This window comes from Leucoraja erinacea, chromosome 33 (genome assembly GCF_028641065.1).
Source record: "Leucoraja erinacea ecotype New England chromosome 33, Leri_hhj_1, whole genome shotgun sequence".
Taxonomy (NCBI): domain Eukaryota; kingdom Metazoa; phylum Chordata; class Chondrichthyes; order Rajiformes; family Rajidae; genus Leucoraja; species Leucoraja erinaceus.
The window spans coordinates 15,815,887-15,838,431 of NC_073409.1; the positions used below are offsets into that span (position 1 = coordinate 15,815,887).

The 22,545-nt window shown below is 49.0% G+C and overlaps 1 protein-coding gene across 2 annotated transcripts in view; it reads left to right on the forward strand.

Annotated features, from left to right (window-relative positions):
- Nucleotides 1–22,545, forward strand: part of coro2ba (coronin, actin binding protein, 2Ba) — a 130,187-nt gene that overhangs the window by 86,717 nt on the left and 20,925 nt on the right. For both annotated transcript variants that reach the window (XM_055661445.1, XM_055661446.1), the window contains exons 3-8: nucleotides 8,328–8,444; nucleotides 10,196–10,345; nucleotides 11,586–11,750; nucleotides 18,554–18,670; nucleotides 20,746–20,850; nucleotides 22,240–22,336. In XM_055661445.1, coding sequence (XP_055517420.1) covers nucleotides 8,328–8,444; nucleotides 10,196–10,345; nucleotides 11,586–11,750; nucleotides 18,554–18,670; nucleotides 20,746–20,850; nucleotides 22,240–22,336 — 751 coding nt within the window. The remainder of the gene's footprint in view (nucleotides 1–8,327; nucleotides 8,445–10,195; nucleotides 10,346–11,585; nucleotides 11,751–18,553; nucleotides 18,671–20,745; nucleotides 20,851–22,239; nucleotides 22,337–22,545) is intronic.

The window sequence follows — 22,545 nt, forward strand, 5'->3', positions numbered from 1 at the left end:
TAAATGGCCTACCCCTTATCCTTAAACTGTGACCCCTGGTTCTGGACTCTCCCAACATCGAGAACAGTTTTCCTGCATCTAGCCTGTCCAATCCCTTAAGAATTTTATATGCTTCTATAAGATTCCCTCTCATCCTTGTAAATTCCAGTGAATATAAGCCCAGTCGATCCATTCTTTCACAAATGACGTTAGAGATACAGTGTGGACACAGGCCCTCCCCCCGAGTTCACGTCGACCAACAATCATCCCGTACACTAACACTATCTTACGCACATTATGGACAATTTACAATTTACAGAATCCAAGTAAATTACAAAGCTGAACGCCTTTGGAGAGTGAGAGGAAACCGCAGACCCTGGAGAAAGCCCACGTGGTCACGTCACACAGTTAGACAGGTACATGGATAGGACAGGTTTGGAGGGATATGGGCCAAATGCGGGCAGGTGGGACGAGTGTAGCTGGGACATGTTGGTCGGTGTGGGCAAGTTGGGCCGAAGGGCCTGTTTCCACACCGTATCACTCTATGACTATTTCTGCAACTCGGTGGGTCAGGCAGCATCTCTGGAGAAAAGGAACAGGTGACATTTCGGGCCGAGACCCTTCTTCAGGCCGAGAGTCGAGGAGAGGAGAACAAGAGATAATGACGGCACTTCGAAAAAATGAATGGAAGATATGCAAAAAGCAACACCAATCAAGGAAAAGTGGAGCCCACAATGGTCCATTGTTGGCTGTGGGGTAGGCGATAACAAGTTATACAGAGAGTAGAACTCAACAGGACAACAATGAAACTAGTACGGTGACTAGGGTGAGGGAGGGGATGGAGAGAGAGGGGATGCAAGGGCTATTTGAAGTTAGAGAAGTCAATGTTCATACCGCTGGGGTGTAAGCTACCCAAGCAAAATATGAGGTGCTGCTCCTCCAGTTTACGTGTGGCCTCACTCTGACAATGGGGGAGGCCCAGGACAGAGAGGTCAATGTGGGAATGGGAGGGGGAGTTCAAATGTTTAGAAACATAGAAAATAGGCGCAAGAGTAGGCCATTCGGCCCTTTGAGCCAGTACCACCATTCAATATGATCATGGCTGATCATCCAGAATCAGTACCCCATATCCCTTGATTCCATATAACCATATATAACAATTACAGCACGGAAACAGGCCATCTCGGCCCTACAAGTCCGTGCCGAACAAATTTTTCTTTCCCCTTAGTCCCACCTGCCTGCACTCATACCATAACCCTCCATTCCCTTCTCATCCATATGCCTATCCAATTTATTTTTAAATGATACCAATGAACCTGCCTCCACCACTTCCACTGGAAGCTCATTCCACACCGCCACCACTCTCTGAGTAAAGAAGTTCCCCCTCATATCACCCCTAAACTTCTGTCCCTTAATTCTGAAGTCATGTCCTCTTGTTTGAATCCTCCCTATTCTCAAAGGGAAAAGCTTGTCCACATCAACTCTGTCTATCCCTCTCATCATTTTAAAGACCTCTATCAAGTCCCCCCTCAACCTTCTGCGCTCCAGAGAATAAAGACCTAACTTATTCAACCTATCTCTGTAACTTAGTTGTTGAAACCCAGGCAACATTCTAGTAAATCTCCTCTGTACTCTCTCTATTTTGTTGACATCCTTCCTATAATTGGGCGACCAAAATTGTACACCATACTCCAGATTTGGTCTCACCAATGCCTTGTACAATTTTAACATTACATCCCAGCTTCTATACTCAATCATGATTCCTTCAGCCCTAAGAGCTAAATCTAACTCTCTCTTGAAAGCATCCAGTGAATTGGCCTCCACTGCTTTCTGTGGCCGAGAGTTCCACAGTGAGCTGGGGTTGTGTTGTGCTGCCCACTTCTCCACCCTCATTGAGGAGGCTGGGGCTTTTCTCATGGATACCCAGGCGAGATGCAAGAGTCACAGCCTCTCCCCACCCCCATCGTGAACCCACCCCACCCTTATGAACCTACGAGCGTGAATACCAACACCAGCTAGACACAAAATGCTGGAGTAACTCAGTGGGACAGGCAGAGCATCTCTGGAGAGAAGGAATGGGTGTTCAAGACGTAACTGCAGATGCTGGAATATCGAAGGTAGACAAAAGTGCTGGAGAAACTCAGCGGGTGCTGCAGCATCTATGGAGCGAAGGAAATAGGCAACGTTTTGGGCCAAAACCCTTCGGGTTTCGACCCGAAACGTTGCCTATTTCCTTTGGGTTTCGGCCCGAAACGTTGCCTATTTCCTTTGGGTTTCGGCCCGAAACGTTGCCTATTTCCTTCGTCTGAATGCCAATGCCAGGCTCAAGGTGGTGTGGACTAGTGTGCCCCCCCCCACGCAGTCTCCAGTCTGACAAGGGGAATGTTTTCATACATGGCCCTTGCAGCATCTGGGTTCTCACAGTGCAGGCCTGTATGTCACACGCTGCCCACAGCTGTACCCACTGTGTGCTGCTTCAACCGTGGGCACAGATCCAGGCCGCCTGCTTCTCCCAGCAGCTGGCCCCGACTCTGCGGCTGATCCCACACTCAGCGGTTACTCAATGCTGGACGTGCTCCGTCAGTGTTGCTCTGGAGCTGCAGGTTCTGTGAGAAAACCTCAGACACCGACCACACTCCCCCCAGCCCCACCTCCGCATAGAATCTTGCATTTGACAGCCATGAAGTAGTTCCGTTGATGCATCGTCACCGTGGTGACACGTAGCGAGTTCCCACTGTCGGAAGGGCAGCGCGGTGGCGCAGCGGTAGAGTTGCCGCCTCACAGCAGCAGAGACCCAACAACGGGTGCGGTCTGTAAGGAGTTTGTACGTTCTCCCCGTGACCACGTGGGTTTTCTCCGGGTGCTCTGGTTTCCTCCCACCCTCAAAAGACGTACAGATTTGTAGGTTCATTGGCTTTGGTGAAAGTAAAAATAATCGTAAATTGTCCCTAGTGTGTGGGATAATGTTAGAGTTCGGGCTGATCACTGGTTGGCACAGACTTGGTGGGCTGAAGGGCCTGTTTCCATGCTGAATCTCTGAAAAATAAATTGTCTTCCCCTCTTTCTCTATCCCCTTGATCATGGGAGGCCATTCAGCCCATTGAGGCTGTCCCAGCTCCGTGTAATTAGTGTCATAGAGTCAAAGGGTGATACAGCATGGAAACAGGCCCTTCAGCCCAACTTGCCCACACTTGCCAACAATGTCCCAGCTACACTAGTCCCACCTGCCCACGTTTGGCCCATATCCCTCCAAACCAGTCCTATCTGTGTACCTGTCCAACTGTTTCTTAAACGTTGGGATAGTCCCTGCCTCAACAACTCTGGCAGCTTGTTCCATACACCCACCACCCTTTGTGTGAAAAAGTTGCCCCTCAGATTCCCATTAAATTTTTTCCCCGTCACCTTAAACCTATGTCCTCTGTTCCTCGAGTCACTTACTCTGGGCAAGAGATTCTGTGCATCTGCCAGATTTATTCCTCTCGTGCTTTTATACACCACTATAAGATCACCCCTCATCCTCCTGCTCTCCAAGGTATTGAGACTCTGTGCATCTACCTGATCTATTCCTCTCCCGATCTATTCCTCTCCAGCTTTTTGTGTCCTGCGAAATACATCTGACCGGCTGGGTCTGTGTGACTATTGCAGCCTCCCCCCCCCCCCCCCCCCCCCCACATCATCAGCTCTGTGTGAAAATCACAACCAAACTCTGTGAGGCATCTGGCACTCTGACATAAGCCAAGTGAATGGAATTATCTGCACAGGTGCTCCAGTTTTAATGGGAAAAAAGTCGGCTTAAGTGAATTCTACAGCGGATGGGCAGATGTAAACAGCCAGCCCAGCAATGCCATGGCAACAGGCTTCAACCAACAACGCCTGTTGTGGGCGGGTGTACCAGCCTGAACCTTGTCACGGTGACGGGGGATAGAAGCTTCTCATCTTCTCCCGCTCACTCTGTTTACCACAGCCTCCCCGACCTTCCCGCGGTCACAAACTCCGTGCAGACAGCACACGTGGTCAGGATTGAACCCGGGTCTCTGGCGCTTTGAGGCGGCAACTCTACCGCTGCGCCACCGTGCCGTCCTGTTGGCCTGAATGTATTCTCACTGTGCTCAAGGAGGCCATTGACTGAGTCTGTGGCCAGCTCTCATTTACTTTCTCACTTGATAGTACCTCCTCCCTGACTCTCCCGTAAGCCCCCTACATGAGTCAAGAGTGTTTTATTGTCAAATGTCCCAGATAGAACAATGACATTCTTTCTTGCTGCAGCACAACAGAATATGTAATCATAATAAATAATAACAAAATAAAAGAACAAACAGTAATAGTGCAATAATAATAATAATAATAATAGTGTATTGTAGTTCAGACCTGAGGTTGCAGGGTTTAATAGCCTGATGGCTGTAGGGAAGCAGCTGTTCCTGAACCTGGACGTTACAGTTCTCAGGCTCCTGTACCTTCTTCCCGATGGCAGTGGTGAGACAAGTGTGTGGCCAGGGTGGTGTGAGGGTCTTTGATGATGTTGGCTGCCTTTTTGAGGCAGCGACTACGATAAATCCCTTCGAAGGTGGGGAGGTCAGATCCGGTGATGGACTGGGCAGTGTTTACAACTTTTGGTCTTTTACAGTCTTTTCCGCTCCTGGGCGCTCAAGTTGCTGAACCAGGCCACGATGCATACGGCAGCCATGGCAGGCCCCAGCAATTCAATTCAATTCAATTCAACTTTTGTAGCACAAATACAAGGTACTGGTTTTGCTACAGTTGGGGGGGGGGGGGGGGGGTGGGGGACGGAGGGACCAGAGTGGTCCGAAATCCTGCCACAGTGATTGTGTTGTTGTAGAAGATTTTCCTCATCTGCTGGTACGTGAGGCTGGGACAAACAGCAGGGGAGTGGCACCCCCTCCAGGGCAGTCGAGAATGACCAGAGCATGCACACAAGGAGCAACAGCACCGCCCAGTGGACAGGCCACAAACAGCAACTCACTGTGCTGCTGCTGCTGCTGGGGCCAATGCTCAACAATAGTCCCCAACTCACTGTGCTGCTGCTCACTGGTCCAGCTGAGACTGCCAAGGATAATTGAACCTGCCCGGTGATATAGCATACTGCAGCCTGGAGGCAGAGACATGCAACTAACTGCAGATGCTGCAATCTTCAGTGAAAACCAAACTGCTGGAGGAACTCAGCGGGTCAGGCAGCATTCGTGAAGGGAAAAGAACAAGGCAATGTTTCATGTTTGGAACCTATCAGGTTAAGTCTGAAGAAGGGTCCCGACCTGAAATGCTTCCCGGCTACTTCCTTTCGTCTTCCCACCGCCCCCTCCCCCCATCCTGCATCAGGTTGTGGCCCTAAACGTTGCCTATTTCCTTCGCTCCATAGATGCTGCCGCACCCGCTGAGTTTCTCCAGCACTTTTGCCCACCACAAATGCTGCCTGACCTGCTGAGCTTACCAACATGATTTTTGTTTTCAGCCCGCATCGACTTCTTTGCCAGTCTGCACTAATCCCATCTTCCTGCACTACATCCATATCCTTCCAAGCTTTAATTCTATAAGTGCCTGTTTAAATACCTCTTAAAATGTAGTGCTTGTATCTGATTCCAACAACTCTGGAAGTGCGTTCCAGATATCAACCTGGCTCCGTAATAAAACGCACCCTCAAATCCCATTAAAACTTCTCCCTCTCATCTGAAACCCTCTTGCCCCCTTGTTTTTGACACCCCTATCATGGGAAGAAAAACACAAACTATCAGGCCTGCCAATACGTCTTGTATATAACTTGAGCAGCCTTTGGTCCAAGGAAAGCAAGCCCAGCCTCTCCCGCCTCTCCCCATAACTGAAGTCCCGCAACCCAGGCAACCAGCTGGTCAATCTGCTGGAATAACTCAGTGGGTGAGGCAGCGTCTCTGGAGAGAAGGAATGGGCGATGTTTCGGAGATGCTGCCTCACCCGCTGACTTACTCCAGCATTTTGTGTCTACCTTTGATTTCAACCAGCATCTGCAGTTCTTTCTTACACAACCTGGTGAATCTCCTCTGCACTCTCTCCAGTGCAACCCGCTGGCTGAGATGCCTCAAGGCTGAGTTGGGAAAGGAAACCTATGTCCGTGTGCATACTGCTTCTCACCCAGCATCTCTCTCTCCTCTTCTCTCTCTCTGCACTCCTCTCTTCCTTTGTTTTCTCCCCCCTTCCTCTCTCTCACTCCTCTCCCCTCCTCTGTTCTCTCCCCACTCTCTCCTCCCCTCTCCTCCATTCTCTCTTCCTCTCTCGTCTCTCCCCTCTCGCCTGTTTCTCACCCCTTCCCTGAATAGCGATTGAATCAGACTGATCTCTCTCCAGATGTGAGAGAGAGGCCACATGCTTACACAGTGACTCTGCTGCAAGAGATGAGGTGTGGTTCAGTGACTGATTCTCTCATCTCCTACACAGGGCTGTGAGCTCAGGGCTGGCACCAGGAAGGTGCTATTGAGGGAGTACTGCTCTATCAGAGGTGCCGTGTTATGGACTGGACATTATAGACCAAGGCCCCTTCACAGAGGGACACAAAAGACGGTGACGCTCCAGAGACACTGCCTGACCCACTGAGTTACTCCGGCATTTTGTGTCTATCTTCGGTGTAAACCAGCATCTGCAGTTCCTTCCCATACAAAAGATGCTCTGATGCTTTTCAAAAGTGAAGGAGTGTTTGCCTGGTATCAGGCCAATATACCTTGCACTGCACACATTATCTGGTGCTATGACACTTTGTTGTGCACAGATTGCAAAGGGCCTGGCACACAAAAATGCTGGAGAAACTCAGCGGGTGCAGCAGCATCTATGGAGCGAAGGAAATAGGCAACGTTTCCCTTCTTCAGACTGATCGGGGGTGGGGGGGTGGGGAGAAGAAAGGAAAAAGGAGGAGGAGCCCGAGGGCTGGGGGATGGGAGGAGTCAGCAGGAGGGCTGAGGAAGGGGAGGAGACAGCAAGGACTAACAAAATTGGGAGAATTCAATGTTCATGCCCCAAGGATGCAGACTCCCCAAGCGGAATATGAGGTGCTGTTCCTCCAATTTCCGGTGTTGCTCGCTCTGGCCATGGAGGAGACCCAGGACAGAGAGGTCGGATACGGAGTGGGAGGGGGAGTTGAAGTGCTGAGCCACCGGGAGGTCAGCTTGGTTATTGCAGACCGAGCGGAGGTGTTCGGAGAAACGATCGCCCAACCTCCGCTTGGTCTCACCGATATAGATCTGCTGACATCTAGAGCAGCGGATGCAATAGATGAGGTTGGAGGAGATACAGGTGAACCTCTGTCGCACCTGGAATGACTGCACCTTTGCAAAGGGCCTGTCCCACTGTACGAGGTAATTCAAGAGTTCTCCCGAGTTTTCCCCTGATCCGAACTCGGAGAATGTCCGTAGCGGGTCCGTAGGAGTCCGTAGATGTCTCGTAGCGGCTCGTACGAGTAAAAAGTAACCATTTTTTTCATCACGAGTATTTTTTTTACTCGTGGACATTTTTCACAGTGTTGAAAAAATGTCACGAGTTTACCGGAGTTTCCCGAGTACCTACCGTTACTCGTACGAGCCGCCACATGACATCCACGAGCTCCTACGGACATTCTCCGAGTTCGAATCAGGGGAAAACTCAGGAGAACTCTTGAATTACCTCGTACAGTGGGACAGGCCCTTTATGGTAGTTCCTATGTTAAACACTGGTTGCAATTCCAGTGGTTCTCCAGGGTCAGAATCTCCACGATTGCGCAAGTTACTATTCACATGCAAGTTGTTTTGGTTTTGCAATAACCGTCCTCTCACCTTCTCCTCTTTCCCCCGCCCCCCCCCCTCCTCCCTCCCTCATTTCCCCTTTCCCCTCTTCCCTCTCTCCAATCCCACCTCTCCTTCCCCCTCAACCCTCCCCCTCTCCCCCTCCTTCCTCCCCTCTGTTCACCCCCCCCTCCCCCTTTGCCCTTTCTCCACTCTCCCCTCTCTTCCCTGTCCTTTCTCCACTACCATCCCCCCTCCTTCCTCTCTCCCCTGTCCCATTTGCTCTTCCCCCTCTCCTCTCCCGCCTCTCATCTCTCCTTCTCTCTCCTCCCCTCTCCACTCTCCCCTTCTCTTCCCTTTGCCCTCTTTCCTCTCCCTCCCTCCCTCCTCTCTCCCTCTCTCTCTCTCTCTCTCTCTCTCTCCTCTCTCCCACGTTCCCCTCTGGCATTCCGTCTTTCCTTTCTCCCTTCTCCTCTTTCCTCTCCCCTCGCCTCTCTCTTCTCCCCTCCCCTGTTCTCTCCCCTCTGGACTCCTCCCTTTCCTCCCTCCCCTCCCCTCTCTCCTCTGTGCTTTCTCCTCTCTCCTCTCTCCCCTCTCCCCTCTCTCTCTCAGATAGGACGGATCGATCCACTTTACCCCAAAATCTGTGGTCACCAGGGAAACGTGCTGGACATTAAATGGAACCCCTTTGTGGACAACATTGTAGCTTCCTGTTCCGAAGACGCATCTGTGAGTAACCTTGTTCTTTAATGTACAACTGTTATCACATTAGCATTTGCAAACTCTATCTACTTATCTCACTTTATGTTTTTGGGATTTATACTCTCTAGAATTTAGAAGATTGAGGGGGGATCTTATAGAAACTTACAAAATTCTTAAGGGGTTGGACAGGCTAGATGCAGGAAGATTGTTCCCGATGTTGGGGAAGTCCAGGACAAGGGGTCACAGCTTAAGGATAAGGGGGAAATCCTTTAAAACCGAGATGAGAAGAACTTTTTTCACACAGAGAGTGGTGAATCTCTGGAACTCTCTGCCGCAGAGAGAAGTTGAGGCCAGTTCATTGGGTATATTTAAGAGGGAGTTAGATGTGGCCCTTGTGGTTAAGGGGATCAGAGGGTATGGAGAGAAGGCAGGTACGGGATACTGAGTTGGATGATCAGCCATGATCATATTGAATGGCGGTGCAGGCTCGAAGGGCCGAATGGCCTACTCCTGCACCTAATTTCTATGTTTCTATGTTTTAAACTGCTGTCTATTCTTTCTCACCCCCTATCACTCCTCACAATTAGTTTCCCATCTCTCTCTATATTTTCCAGTCACGTTGTGCAGTATTTTTCTCTATATTTATGTAAAACACTGCTCTCTCACTCTCTATATATGCAGACAGATCGCACAACGTATTGACACAACACAATGTTATTCAATTCAAATGTCCAATGTATGTATGTATGGTAATTTCTCTCCATCTCTCTCCATCTCTCTCTATCTCCCTCTCTCTCATCTTCCTCTCTCCATCTCTCTCTCCATCTCTCTCTCTCCATTTTCTCTCAACCTCTCTCTCTCTATCCCTCTCCACGGACTGGACATTCAAAGCTCTCCACCCTCCGTGAGTTGGCTGTTATGGGTGGATCCCCCACCCACGTCTCCTCTGTGTCCCGCAGTTCTGCTCTCATCCCCCTCCCGCTCCTCCCCACCCCCCAGATGGAACAAGGATAGAGTTGTCCTGGTCCTCACCTATTCGTCCCACCACACAATGAATCCAGCACATCATCCTCTGACACTTCTGCCATCGTCAACGTGATCCCACCACCAGCCACGTCTTCCCGTCCCCACCTCTATCCACTATCTGCAGAGACTGCTCCTCCACAACTCCTCGGATCACTCATCCCTTGCTGCTCAATCCACCCCTTTCCCAGATGGTCTTCCCTGGAATGGCAACCCCCTCTTCTCTCAACTTCCATACAGGGACCCTGGCAGTCTTTCCAGACTTCTGCAGCCTGGAACAGCCTGCGTACCATGTGTGCATGGAGTGTGAGAGGTTGCAGCCCCTGTTTGAGCATCCTGAGTAACCTGCTCCTCAAGTGTCGGCTGCATTTCAGCCCCACGCTCCCGATCGTTGGTTAGAGAAGGATTATTCTCTTCCAAAGTTTCAACTGTGCTTTAGACTTCAGACATACAGCGGGGAAACAGGCCCTTCGGCCGACCAGGTCCTCACCGCCAAGCGACCACCCCTGTACACTAGCACCATCCTACACACTGGGGACAATGTACAATTCTACTGAAGCCAATTAACCCACAAACCTGTACGGCTTTGGAGTGTGGGAGGAAACCGGAGCACCCGGAGAAAACCCACGCAGGTGCAAACTCCGTAGTCAGGATCGAGCACAGGTCTCTGGCGCTGCGCCACCGTGCCATCCACGAACCCAGTCTTGTTGAATCTAGCCCGCCGTGTAGGCAGTGATTCCCTCTGTTGATTCCAGGTGAGACTGTGGGAGATCCCGGATGGCGGTCTGAAGAGGAACATGTCCGAGGCGGTCCTGGAGTTGTACGGACACAGTCGGCGTGTTGGCCTCATCGAGTGGCACCCCACGACCAACAACATCTTATTCAGTGCCGGCTACGATTACAAGGTGAGAAAGCCCCTCCCCCCCCGGCTGCTGTTTAGCAGAACGGAGGCACAGGCGACTGCAGATGCTGCAACCCTGAGCAATAAACCAAGTACTGGAGGAACTCAGCAGCTCACCCGCGCCGGGAGGAAAAGGACACACGACGTTTCGGGTCGGGAATTAAATCCCACCTGTCCTTCTCCCTCCACAGATGCTGCCTGACCTGAAGTTTCAGTTTCAGTTTAGTTCATTGTCACGTGTACCGAGGTACAGTGAAAAGCTTTTTGTTGCGTGCTAACCAGTCAGCAGAAAGACAAAACATGATTACAATCGTGTCATTCGCAGTGTATAGATACATGATAAGGGAATGTGTAGGAAGGAACTGCAGATGCTGGATTAAACCAAAGGTAGACACAAAAAGCTGGAGTAACTCAGCATCTGAAGAAGGGTCTCGACCTGAAACGTCACCCATTCCTTCTCTCCAGAGATGCTGCCCGTCCCGCTAAGTTACTCCAGCTTTTTGTCTCTATCATAATCTTAATAATCACAATCATAACTTATTATGTCTTGCAAGTATGTACAGTCCAGAACCAGGGGCCACAGTTTAAGAATAAAGGGTAAGCCATTTAGAACGGAGACGAGGAAACACTTTTTCTCACAGAGTGTGGTGAGTCTGTGGAATTCTCTGCCTCAGAGGGCGGTGGAGGCCGGTTCTCTGGATGCTTTCAAGAGAGAGCTAGATAGGGCTCTTAAAAATAGCGGAGTCAGGGGATATGGGGGAGAAGGCAGGAACGGGGTACTGATTGGGGATGATCAGCCATGATCACATTGAATGGCGGTGCTGGCTCGAAGGGCCCAATGGCCTACTCCTGCACCTATTGTCTATTGTCTATCGTCTATAACATACAAGGAATTTGCTTTGGCCAGACAGTCATAACACAAAAGCAACAAGACACACAACTACATAAAAAATTTACATAAACATCCACCACAGCGGCTCCACTACATTCCCCACTGTGATGGAAGGTAATGAAGTACATAAAAAATTTACATAAACATCCACCACAGCGGCTCCACTACATTCCCCACTGTGATGGAAGGTAATTAAGTCTCGCCTTCTTTCATCCTTTTCTCCTGCGGTCTGGGGAAGTCGAAGCCGAAGTTGGGGCGATCGAAGTTCCCGCGTCGCTGTACGGCAGCAATTCTACCACCGGCAGCGCCGGCAGCGCCGCCCTCTAACGCTGTTACCATTTGATCCTCTCAGATACTAATCTGGAACCTGGACAGCGGTGAGCCGGTGAAGATGATTGACTGCCACACCGACGTGGTCCTCTGCATGTCCTTCAACACCGATGGCAGCCTCTTCGCCACCACCTGCAAGGACAAGAAGCTGAGGGTCATCGAGCCAAGATCTGGGAAAGTGCTACAAGTAAATGCAGGGGCGGAAAACCCGGGGGGGGGGGGGGGCAGAGGGGACACGTCCCGCCCATGTTTTGAGAGGTGGGGGACATCCCCCCCCCCCCCCCCAAGTTTTTGTGATCCGGATTTAAAAACCTCCGTTTTCCACGAGACAGTGATCTGATGATCGGGGGCGCGATGATTGAAGGAGGGAGGAGTGGTGGGGGGTGGGACTAAGGATAGAACGCGGCGATTGGAGGAGGGTGACCTGGCACAGACCTGCGCCTCATCCGCAGGCAGGATCGATCCCGGCCGGCCGGCCGACGCTGTCCCGAGTGCCCCCCCCCCCCCGGGCGGCTAGAGAGGTCGGCAGTCAGACGCGAGCTGTGCCCCCAGGCCCACAGCCTGCGCGGAGAAACAGCGCTAATCCCAGCTCAACTCTGCCTGGCCCGCCAAGTGAACCTACAGCCCTCCCTAGACTTGCGGGAAATATGGCCAGCGTGGAGAAGCAGCACTGGTGTCCCGTCAGTCAAGTCAGGGCTGTAGTTAACCTGGTGAGACAGGCGGAGTTGAGCTGCGTGTGTGTGTGTGTGTGAGTGTGCGCATGCACGCGTGGCCGCCAAAAAATTCTGTCCCCATCCCCTCCATGTTTTGATAGCGAGTTCCGCTCTTGAGTAAATGATCCCACCCTCCCGAGATTTGCCGTGTTCCCGCACGCTCATGGCAAGATGTCAGTTCAAGGCAGCAGGCAGTGGAGTTCCTTGTGGCAGCACCACAAAGGCAGTAGGAAGCTGGAGTGCTCCCCACCATTTTCCATTTCCGTGTTAAAGGAAAAATCACAATAAATGCCATGGGATAGTTTCCCAATGTATTTGCTAATGTCATGGGATCGGCAGGAATATGTTCCGTGGGACTCACAGCATCTGAGTCACTGTGGTGAGTGTAAATATACGGGTAATGGTGACGATAGACACAAAATGCTGGAGTAACTCAGCAGGACAGGCAGCATCTCTGGAGAGAAGGAATGGGTGACGTTTCGGGCCGAGACCCTTCTTCAGACTGAGAGTCAGGGGAAAGGGAATCGAGAGATATAGATGGTGATGTAGAGAGATATAGAACAATGAATGAAAGATATGCAATAAAATAACAATGATAAAGGAAACAGGCCATCGGTAGCTGTTTGTTGGGTGAAAATGGGAAGTTAGTGCAACTTGGGTGGGGGTGGGGGAGGGATAGGGAGAGAGGGAATGCCAGGGTGACAATCGGTGCTGGATCAGAAAGAGGTAGCAGCAGAGATTAAGACCAGGACGTCCAGGAGCCAGAGATATTGAAGAGGGTATGTGGAGGTCCAATATAGAGTCATAGAGTGATGCAGTGTGAAATCAGGCCAACTAGCCCACACCGACCAACATGCCCCATCTACACGTCCCACCTGCCTGCATTTAGCCCATATCCCCCCAAACCTATTCCTATCCATGTACGTGTGTAAATGCATCTTAAACGTTGCGATACATTTGTAACGGTTGTGCGGCGTGGTGGCACAGTGGTAGAGTTGCTGCCTGACAACGCCAGAGACCCGGGTTCAACCCTGACTACGATCGTTGGTTGGCACGGATTAGGTGGGCCGAAGGGCCTGTTTCCGCACTGTACTGTATCACTAAACTAAACTGAACTAGTACCAGAAACCTAGTACCAGCAATATTCCAGAACAATAGTGGCGTGCTTGGCTGCTGCCTCAAGTGGAGTACAAGCAGCTTGCAGGGCAGTGAGGTACAAGGGCATGGACCCAGGGCCAGGACAGATCTTGAGAAATGTTGCCAGGCTGGTCAGGTGAAGCTGGTCATCGATGGTGAACACATGCACGTCACTCTTGGTGACGTTGAATTTTGGCAGATACATTTCAGAGGGTTAAATAATTTAAACAGCTGTTGAGCATCTCGGCTATCACCAGTCCATGAATGATGCACGCCCATTGTCAGTCTCACCTCAGGATGTATTTTCTCCTCGAAATACAAGACGTGCTAACTTGTTAAACTGTGCTGTCTGTAGGAACTTACCCAAAGTTTGATATTAAACAGAGAAACCTTTCTGATCTACTTTACGGCAGAAGCTAAGGGGCTGTCCCACTGCGGAGACCTACTCCGCAAGTTCTGGCGAGTTTGCCCTCGACTCATACTTGCAGCATGGTCGACACGAGGTCCTAGGAGATCTTTGTTACTCTCCTTCATGCTCGAGAGTAGTCCCCATGTAATCGAGGCCTCAGCTAGGTCGCGGCGAGTAAAAAAAGGTGGCCATGGAAAAATCGATATTTTTTTTACTCGTAGGTTTAGTCGAAGTAGGGTTGTCAAAGATAGTCGAAGGTGGCCATAGATAGTCTTCATCATAGTCGAGGGGAGGTCGAAGGAGATCGAAGGAGGATGTCTTCACTCTCCACTATTCGGTGTCCAATTTTCCCGAAGCTAGTTGAAGCTGGTCTTCAACATAGTCGAAGAAGGTCTTCAACATGACATTTTTTTCAAACTCTCCTAAACTCTTCTAAACTCACCAATTAGGTCGCCACAGTGGGACAGCCCCTTTATGAGTTTCCTCATATAACATTTTAGTAAGTTTGCAGATGATATGAGAATTGATGGAGATGCGAATAGCGGGGAAGATTGTCAAAGGACACAACCTTGAGCAGCGCAGCTTGTAGAGTTGTTGCCTCACAGCAGCAGAGACCCAGGTTCGATCCTGACCTCGGGTGCTGTCTGCATGGCGTTAACACTTTCTTCCCCGGCGCTCCGGTTACTTCCTGCATCCCTAAGAAGTGCGGGTTTGTAGGTTGATTGACGTCTGTAAATTGCCTCGAGTGTGTAGGGAGTGGAGTGTGTAGGGAGGGAAATTGTAATAGTGTAGAACTAGTGTGCGCAGTGATCGATGGTCAGCATTGACCCGGTGGGCTTAAGGGCCTGTTTCAAAGCTGTATCTTTCAATCAATAGTTGGTAATTTGGGCGGCAAAAAGGCAAGTGGAGTTTAATTCCGATGGGTTTGAGGATTTGTATTTTGGTTTAAAATGCAAAAGGAGAGTATAGAGTAAATGGCAGAACTCTGAGAAGCATTGACGTTAAGAGGGACCTTAGGGTGTGAGTCCATAACTCCCTGAAAGTGGCCACACAAGTGGACAGAATGGTCAAGAAAGCGTACACTTTTGGAGAGGGTGGCGAAGAGTTTCACCAAGATTGGAGCATATTAGCTACAAGGAGGTTGGACAAACTTGGATTCTTTTCTTTGGGATGTGAGAGGCTGAAGCTGATAGAATTTATTAAATTATGAGAGGCACGGATAGAATAGTTAGTCAGGACTTTTTTATCACTGGGGTGGAAATGTTAAATAGTACAAGGCATTGGTTTAAGGTGAAATGGGAAAATGTTAAAGGAGATTTGCAAGGCAAGTGTTATATGCAGTGTAGTACGTGACTGGAACGTACTTCTGGGGAGAAGGGAGAAGCAGAAACAATAGCAGCGTTCAAGAGGCTTATAGTCAGGCACATAAACAGACAGGGAACAGAGGGAAACAGACCATGTGCAGGCATAGCTTAAGGCCCTGTCCCACTTTCCCGAGATACTCACGCACTCTCCCGTGTTTTCCCCTTGATTCAAACTCGGGGAATGTCGGATAATGTCGGTAGCGAGCCCATAGATGTTTCATAGCAGCTCGTAATGCCAGCCGTAGGAACTCGGGGCATCAGGTAAGTCGGGACGTTTTTTCAACATGTCCACAAGTTAAAAAATAGCCCTGAGTAGTTGTGTTCCTACGAACGGCTATTACCGTAATTCCCCGAGTTCGAATCAAGGGGAAAAATCGGGAGCGTTCGTGAGTAGCTCGGGAAAGTGGGACAGGGCCTTTAGATTGCCATCACACTTGAAGCAGACTTGGTAGGTCAAAGGTCCCGATCCTGTGCTGAAGTCCCATGCCCTAAGAATTGGGTAGACAGTGGGGTGAACATTGGACCACAATGATATTGCCCCAATTCTGTATCACACGTTTTATATCTTATGTATATATCTGTGGGCACTTTAGCTCGAGTTACGATATCAAAAGCAGAAGGGGGTATTTAAGGGAGGAAACCATTGGAGCAGAATTTGTTGCTGAGCTGACAGTGATGAGGACAGTGAATATTGTCTATGTCAGACAGCAACTTGAACACAGGGAGATGTGGGAACTGATGCAGACCCACAGACGAAGCATGGAAATAGCATCTGCCAACCTTGCTCAACATTGACTGCTTTCTGTGTAGATCTGCTAGGTGATGGATTAAACCCATCTCAAGCAGAGTTTGTCCATTCAAGTGTAGCCACACATGTAACAGTGGACTAAGTTTTAACACCTGCCTGATCAACTCCACCACATTATTGCTTACTAGGGTGGTCTTCAACTCTGTAGGAAAGAACTGCAGATGCTGGTTTAAATCAAAGACAGACACAAAATGCTGGAGTAACTCAGCGGGACAGGCAGCATCTCTGGAGAGAAGGAATGGATGACGTTTCGGGTCGAGACCCTTCATCAGATTGATGTCAGGGGAGTGGACAGGATGGAGATAGAATGTAGTTGGAGACAGCAAGACAGGTGGGGGAGCGGATGGAGAGAGAGGGAAAGCAAGGGCAACTTAGAGAAGTCAGTGTTCATACCTGAGTTACTCCAGCGTTTTGTGTCTATCGTGGACTTTTAACTCTCTCAGTTTTCTTTATTGTTGATGGATATTTGTACTCATTTTTACATTCTGTCTGTTTCACCTTTTTCTCTCTTCACTCAGTCTAGTTTCAGATCTGATAGTGAATTCAGTCATGTAATTTCTCTTGCACTTTATGTGCAATGTGATGAATAAAACCGTATTATATTGTATTGTATTGACATTACAGAAACTCAACCTCGCAGGACCAGGAGTTGCACTTCCCCCCCCTCCCCCCCCCACAGAATATTCCTTCGTTCAGTAATAAGCTCATCTTCATCAGTTATAGGAGCAGAATTAGGCCATTCAGCCCATCAAGTCTACACCACCATTCAATCATGGCCAATCTGTCTCCCCCTCTCAACCCCATTCTCCTGCCTTCCCCCCATAACCCCTGACACCCGTACTAATCAAAAATCTGTTAATCTCCGCCTTAAAAATACCAATGACTTTCCCTCCAAAGCTGTCTGTGGCAATGAATTCCACAGATTCAACACCTCTGGCTGAAGAAATTCCTCCTCATCTCCTTTCTAAAAGAACGTCCTTTTATTCTGAGGCTGCGCCTACTGATCCTAGACACTCCCACTAGTGGAAACATCTTCTCCGCTCCCACTCTATCCAGGCCTATCACTAATCTGCAGAAGCTTTGACCGAAGGTAGACACAAAATGCTGGAGTGACTCAGCGGGACGGGCAGCCCTATCAGCCTGAAGAAGGGCCTCGAACCATTCCTTCTCTCCAGAGATGCTGCCTGTCCCGCTGAGTTACTCCAGCATTTTGTGTCTACCTTTGATTCAAACCAGCATCTGCAGTTCTTTCCTACGAAACTGTGGCAGCAACAGGTCACAGGAACTCAAGTGAAGTAAAATGCCTTTAGTCTGTGAAGCAGTGTCTACTTCTGCAGGCTCTCTGGTGTCCTCTGCTGGACAGTGTGGGCAATACTAGGGAGGACAAAATCAGACCAGACCACCCCTCTCACTGGCGGGCATAGGCAGAATTGACAGAGAGGGAAAACCTGTGGTAGTTCCACTCTCCCCACCTCTCCATTATCAGTTATGTACAGCTTAATATCTTTGGGGAGAGGTGGGATGGGAGTAAACATGGAGGAGATCAGAATTCTCTTGATGAAATTAACTGCACAATGAATTATTGCAGGGTTGGCAACATTTTGCTTGTGTGTGAATGGTAAATATGGAGAATCAAGGGCTAAGTTTGCCTCACCGGAAGTGGAAAATAAAATAAAAGGGTCATGGAAAATAGTCAGAGTCGCACAGGCCCTTCGGCCCAATGGTCCACATCGACCAACGTCCCATCTACACTATGTCTCACCTGCCTGTGTTTGGCCAATAACCCTCTCAACATATCCTATCCATGTACCTGTCCAAATGTTTCTCAAACATTGTGATAGTACCTGCCTCAGCTACCTCCTCCCAGTTCGTTACATACACCCACCACCCTTTCTTTAAAAAAAGTTACCCCTCAAGTTCCTATTAAATCTTTCCCCCCTCACCTTAAACCTATGTCCTCTGGTTTTCATATCCCCAACTCTGCTTTTCGATTCTCCTACTCTGAGAAAAAGTGTGAGGGTTAGAAGAGAGACTTTGGTCCAGGGCAGTTTGCAACATCACAAGAATTGAAGATAAGACACAATATGCTGGAGTAACAGCAGGCCGGGCAGCATCTCTGGGAAAAAAAGGATTGGTGACGTTTTGGGTTGTAACCCTTCTTCAGACTCTGAACAAGGGTTCGAAACCGAAACGTCACCCTTCCTTTTTCTCCAAAGATGCTGCCTGACCAGCTGAGTTACTCCAGCATGTTGTGTCTATCTTCAGTGTAAATCAGCATCAACAGTTCCTTCCTACTGTGCCTGCCTGACCAGCTGAGTTACTCCAGCACTTTGTGTCTATCTTCAGTATAAAAAAGTGTCTGCAGTTCCTTGCCACGTGACAATAAAGCCAATGTCTATAAATTACAATTAAGGCTAGGAATGAAAAGATCAGATTGCAAAGCTCTCTTTGAGCAAGGATAAACATAATGGAGTGCATGGAGTGTTCATGGAGAAAGTTTCTATAATCCAGTGGTTCTCTCCTACACATTACAAGATTCAATCTACTCAATCCCTGCAGGAAGCCAGCTGCAAGAGTCACAAAGTCAACCGTGTTGTGATCCTGGGGAACTCGAAGAGATTGCTGACTACAGGAGTGTCCCGGTGGAACACCAGGCAGATCGCCCTCTGGGATCAGGTCAGTGCAGTCACACAAGCCTCCAGGACCAAGGCTGCGACTCTCAGATTTCCTGTTGTGAAATCGACTGAGATGGCAGCGTTATCGTGCGTCTGTAATTCCAATACACCTGAGCTTTTAATGGAGCAGCAAATCATAAATATACTGCCTGTAGGCCACCCTGACCCAAAAATAACTGTTTTGAGCCCTTGGATTTTAATTACCTTAGATGAGCGTTTCAAAGTTAGAATGATTTTTTTAAAATAATAATAATTTTTTTTTAAATAATGAAACTTTTGCTTTTTATGTGTTTGGTCCAAATTTTATCAGCACGGTCAAATATTTCATATATTTGCTGATAATTGACTGAGAATTATTTTGTGTGGTTGGCTGCTGCTTCCCAACAACTCTCAGGCTCTTGAACAAAACACAACACACACCTCAACAGCATGTCCTTCTCCCAACTCCATCATTCCTCCTCCTTTTGGACTCCCCCTACTGGCCTTCTACCTTCTCTGGACCTTTTTTGACTTCTCTACTCCCTTTACCCACAGTCTGAAGAAGGGTCCAGACCTTAAACGTCGCCTATCCATGTATCTCCAGAGATGCTGCCTGACCTGCTGAGTTACTCCAGCATTTGTGTTCTTTTTTTTTTGGTCAGCCAGCATCTGCAGTTCCTTGTTTCTATATATGATCCATGGACTGTCTTTGGTTGAACTAAGGACTTTGGGTATTTTCTGCATCAGTGTGGGAGTTATTAATTTTTTTTGTTTATGTCATATTATCTACACAAATTGTGTTCAGCCCTGTTGAGCTGCTGCAAGTAAGAATTGAATTCAAGATTCAAGATTCAAGAGAGTTTATTGTCCATGTGTCCCAGATAGGACAATGAAATTCTTGCTTTGCTTCAGCACCACAGTTCCATTTGTCGGCACGTTTGACAATGCCCCTGTCCCACTTAGGAAACCTGAACGGAAACCTCTGGAGACTTTGCGCCCCACCCAAGGTTTCCGTGTGGTTCCCGGAGGTTTTTGTCAGTCTCTCTACCTGCTTCCGCTACCTGCAACCTCCGGCAACCACCTGCAACCTCCGGGAACCGCACGGAAACCTTGGGTGTGGGGCGCAAAGTCTCCAGAGGTTTCCGTTCATGTTTCCTAAGTGGGACAGGGGCATTAAACACTGCGGACTCTTGACTCTCTCTTGCTCAGTCAACTCGATGACATCATGATGCTGGGCATCAGGGATTCCACTTAGAGGACTCAAATCATGGGACTTCAGTAAACCTTTAGTGAGGAGCTGCCTTTATCATTGACTCAGGGCGCAGGCCATTGCTTTCTGCATGATATAGCCCACACATGGCCACACAATGCCAACCTATCTTACACTATACACACTGCTGTGAGCACTAAGCTGACATTTGATGCTTGCTACTTACATGCAATGTTTACCACTGACCACATGATACCAAGGTCATAGGCCGAAGGTTTTGGTTTCTGGTTGGACATAATTGTAAGGGTTTAGTAACATGACCTTGCTCTAGATTTCCCCACCCCCATACACCCACCATTGGTTGCCTGGGTTCATCGACGGCCCTCAAACAGACAATGGTTGTTATTTCTATAAACGTGTTCTCAAATGTGTTTGTTGTTCTTTAATGCTCTGCTGAAAACTCACCATATGAAGGCGGCACAGTGGAACAATTGGTAGAGCTGCTGCCTCACAGCGCCAGAGTCTTGGGTTCAAATCTGACCTCGGGTGCTGTCAGTGTGGAGTTTGCACGTTCTCCTTGTGAGTTTCTTCTGGACGCTCCAGTTTCCTTAGTAACTTGGCCAGCCAGGGCTCTTTGAGAAACAGCACTCTTTCTTACTATGAAGTAGAACTCTCCCACAAAGTTCCTTGATCCCTCAGCCAAGATCACCAAACACTCAGCAGCTTACTCCAGCGGGATATCCTCGCCAGCTTACTCTCAGGGATATCGTTCGTTGTATAAATTGCCCGTTACATTTCCCCTGGTCACCGTGCGGAGATGGTTTTGAGATTTGAGGCGTTTCGGAGGGGGTGGGATGCAAAGATTTATCTCCCATCTTTTTTTTCAGGAAGACTTATCGATGCCAATTAAAGAAGAAGAAATCGATGGGCTCTCGGGGCTCCTGTTCCCTTTCTACGATGGTGACACACACATGCTGTACTTAGCTGGAAAGGTAAATGATCCGTCAGTTCACTATGCATTTTGAAGAGGGGAGGAGAAATTAGAACGCCAGCAACACAAGGTGTGACTGTGTGGTATCCATCCCCACTTGCCTGGAGTAAAGGGCCTGTCCCACTTAGCCGTCATTTGCGCCTCATTTACGCGTTATATGTAAATTAGGTCGACGCGTTATGACACGTGGGGTGCGCATGCGTTGCGCATGGTGAGGCGTGGAATCATATGCGGTGGCGCGCGGTATCGCGCGGCTCTCCAGGATTTAGTACAGGAGCGAAATCCTCGCGCACCACCTGCGTGACGCATTGGTTACGCACGCTGACGCATTGGCGTCGTACACTGGCGTCCCGATGTCCCACGTGTATTGCGTCACCGTGCGTCAACGCCCTTACGTCCTTGCGTCAACGTCCTGCTGCGCGCCGCGGGTATTCTAATGACATCACATGCACCAAACAGCAGTGCTGACACGTGATGACGCATGATTTGTGCGCGACGTCGCGCATCACGACGCGTCGACCTATTTTACATATGACGCTCAAATGACCCCATTATGACATCCCTGTCTCGTAACCTTCAGATCATTCGAAGGTGATGCTAAGGGTGGGGGTGGGAGATGATTCTTGAAGACGTTACATCCTTTCTCTGTTACCAAGGAACAGTTACATCAGATTACATTTCCAACTGCTAATACCAAGCAGTAATATATAGATTCATTCTTCCTTGTCACTTGGGCCTGAGGGTTCCACCAATATATCTCTGCTGTTTCATCTAGGAAAGCAACGATACGTAAGAACCAAAGAAGCAGGAGTCAAGCAGTCCACAAGACCCAGGCCCACTCCCCGTTCAATGTGTCCCAGCTGATCCTGTATACTATGCCCCAACCCCTCATGCTTCAGTTTCCATTCAATCCCAACCCATTCCCCACACCCTTCCATGGGGGAAAATCAATCGCTCTTTCTTTGGCACTGAGCACTCCGGCTGGAGAATTCCAAACAATCACATCCGCTGAAGGAAAAAATATTCAGCTCACGTCCATCACAAATGCCCAGTCACGGACCCGGCGAATGTGACTTTGTTTAAGATTCCCGATGTTCGCTTGATCATTCCCTTCCAACATCCATCGTGTCAAGGAGATCCCCATTCATTAGACCCAACTGTGATGTATACGAGACAATCCTATTCAGTCTTCCCACAAGTTGGCAAAGGGGAAGACTGACTAGGATCTGAAACACACCTCATTTTCATTCATTCGAAGTAAAGGGAGTGATTTCCAAAACGAGCAAGAAACCAGATCCATCAGGTTATTGATCAATGAGCAACATTGAAAATGATCTCAGCAATGCAATGAGCATTTTACATTTCCTGTGCCCAATCTTCTCTTGTGCAGGGTGATGGGAATATCCGATACTATGAAATTAGCACTGAGAAGCCATATCTCCACTACTTGATGGAATATCGCTCACCAGCTCCACAGAAGGGGATGGGTAAGATCACAGATTTAATCCCATTGGTTTTTAAATAATTTCTGCAGTGGATTCATGGAAACTAGTCAGAACCCCGCAGTTAATAAACACAGTCAGGGTTTGTTAGTGTAAACTAGCAAGGTCAATGGAACCCAGGTTACGGGCAGCACAGTGGTGCAGCAGTAGAGTTGCGACCTTACAGCGCCAGAGACTCGGGTTCAATCCTGACA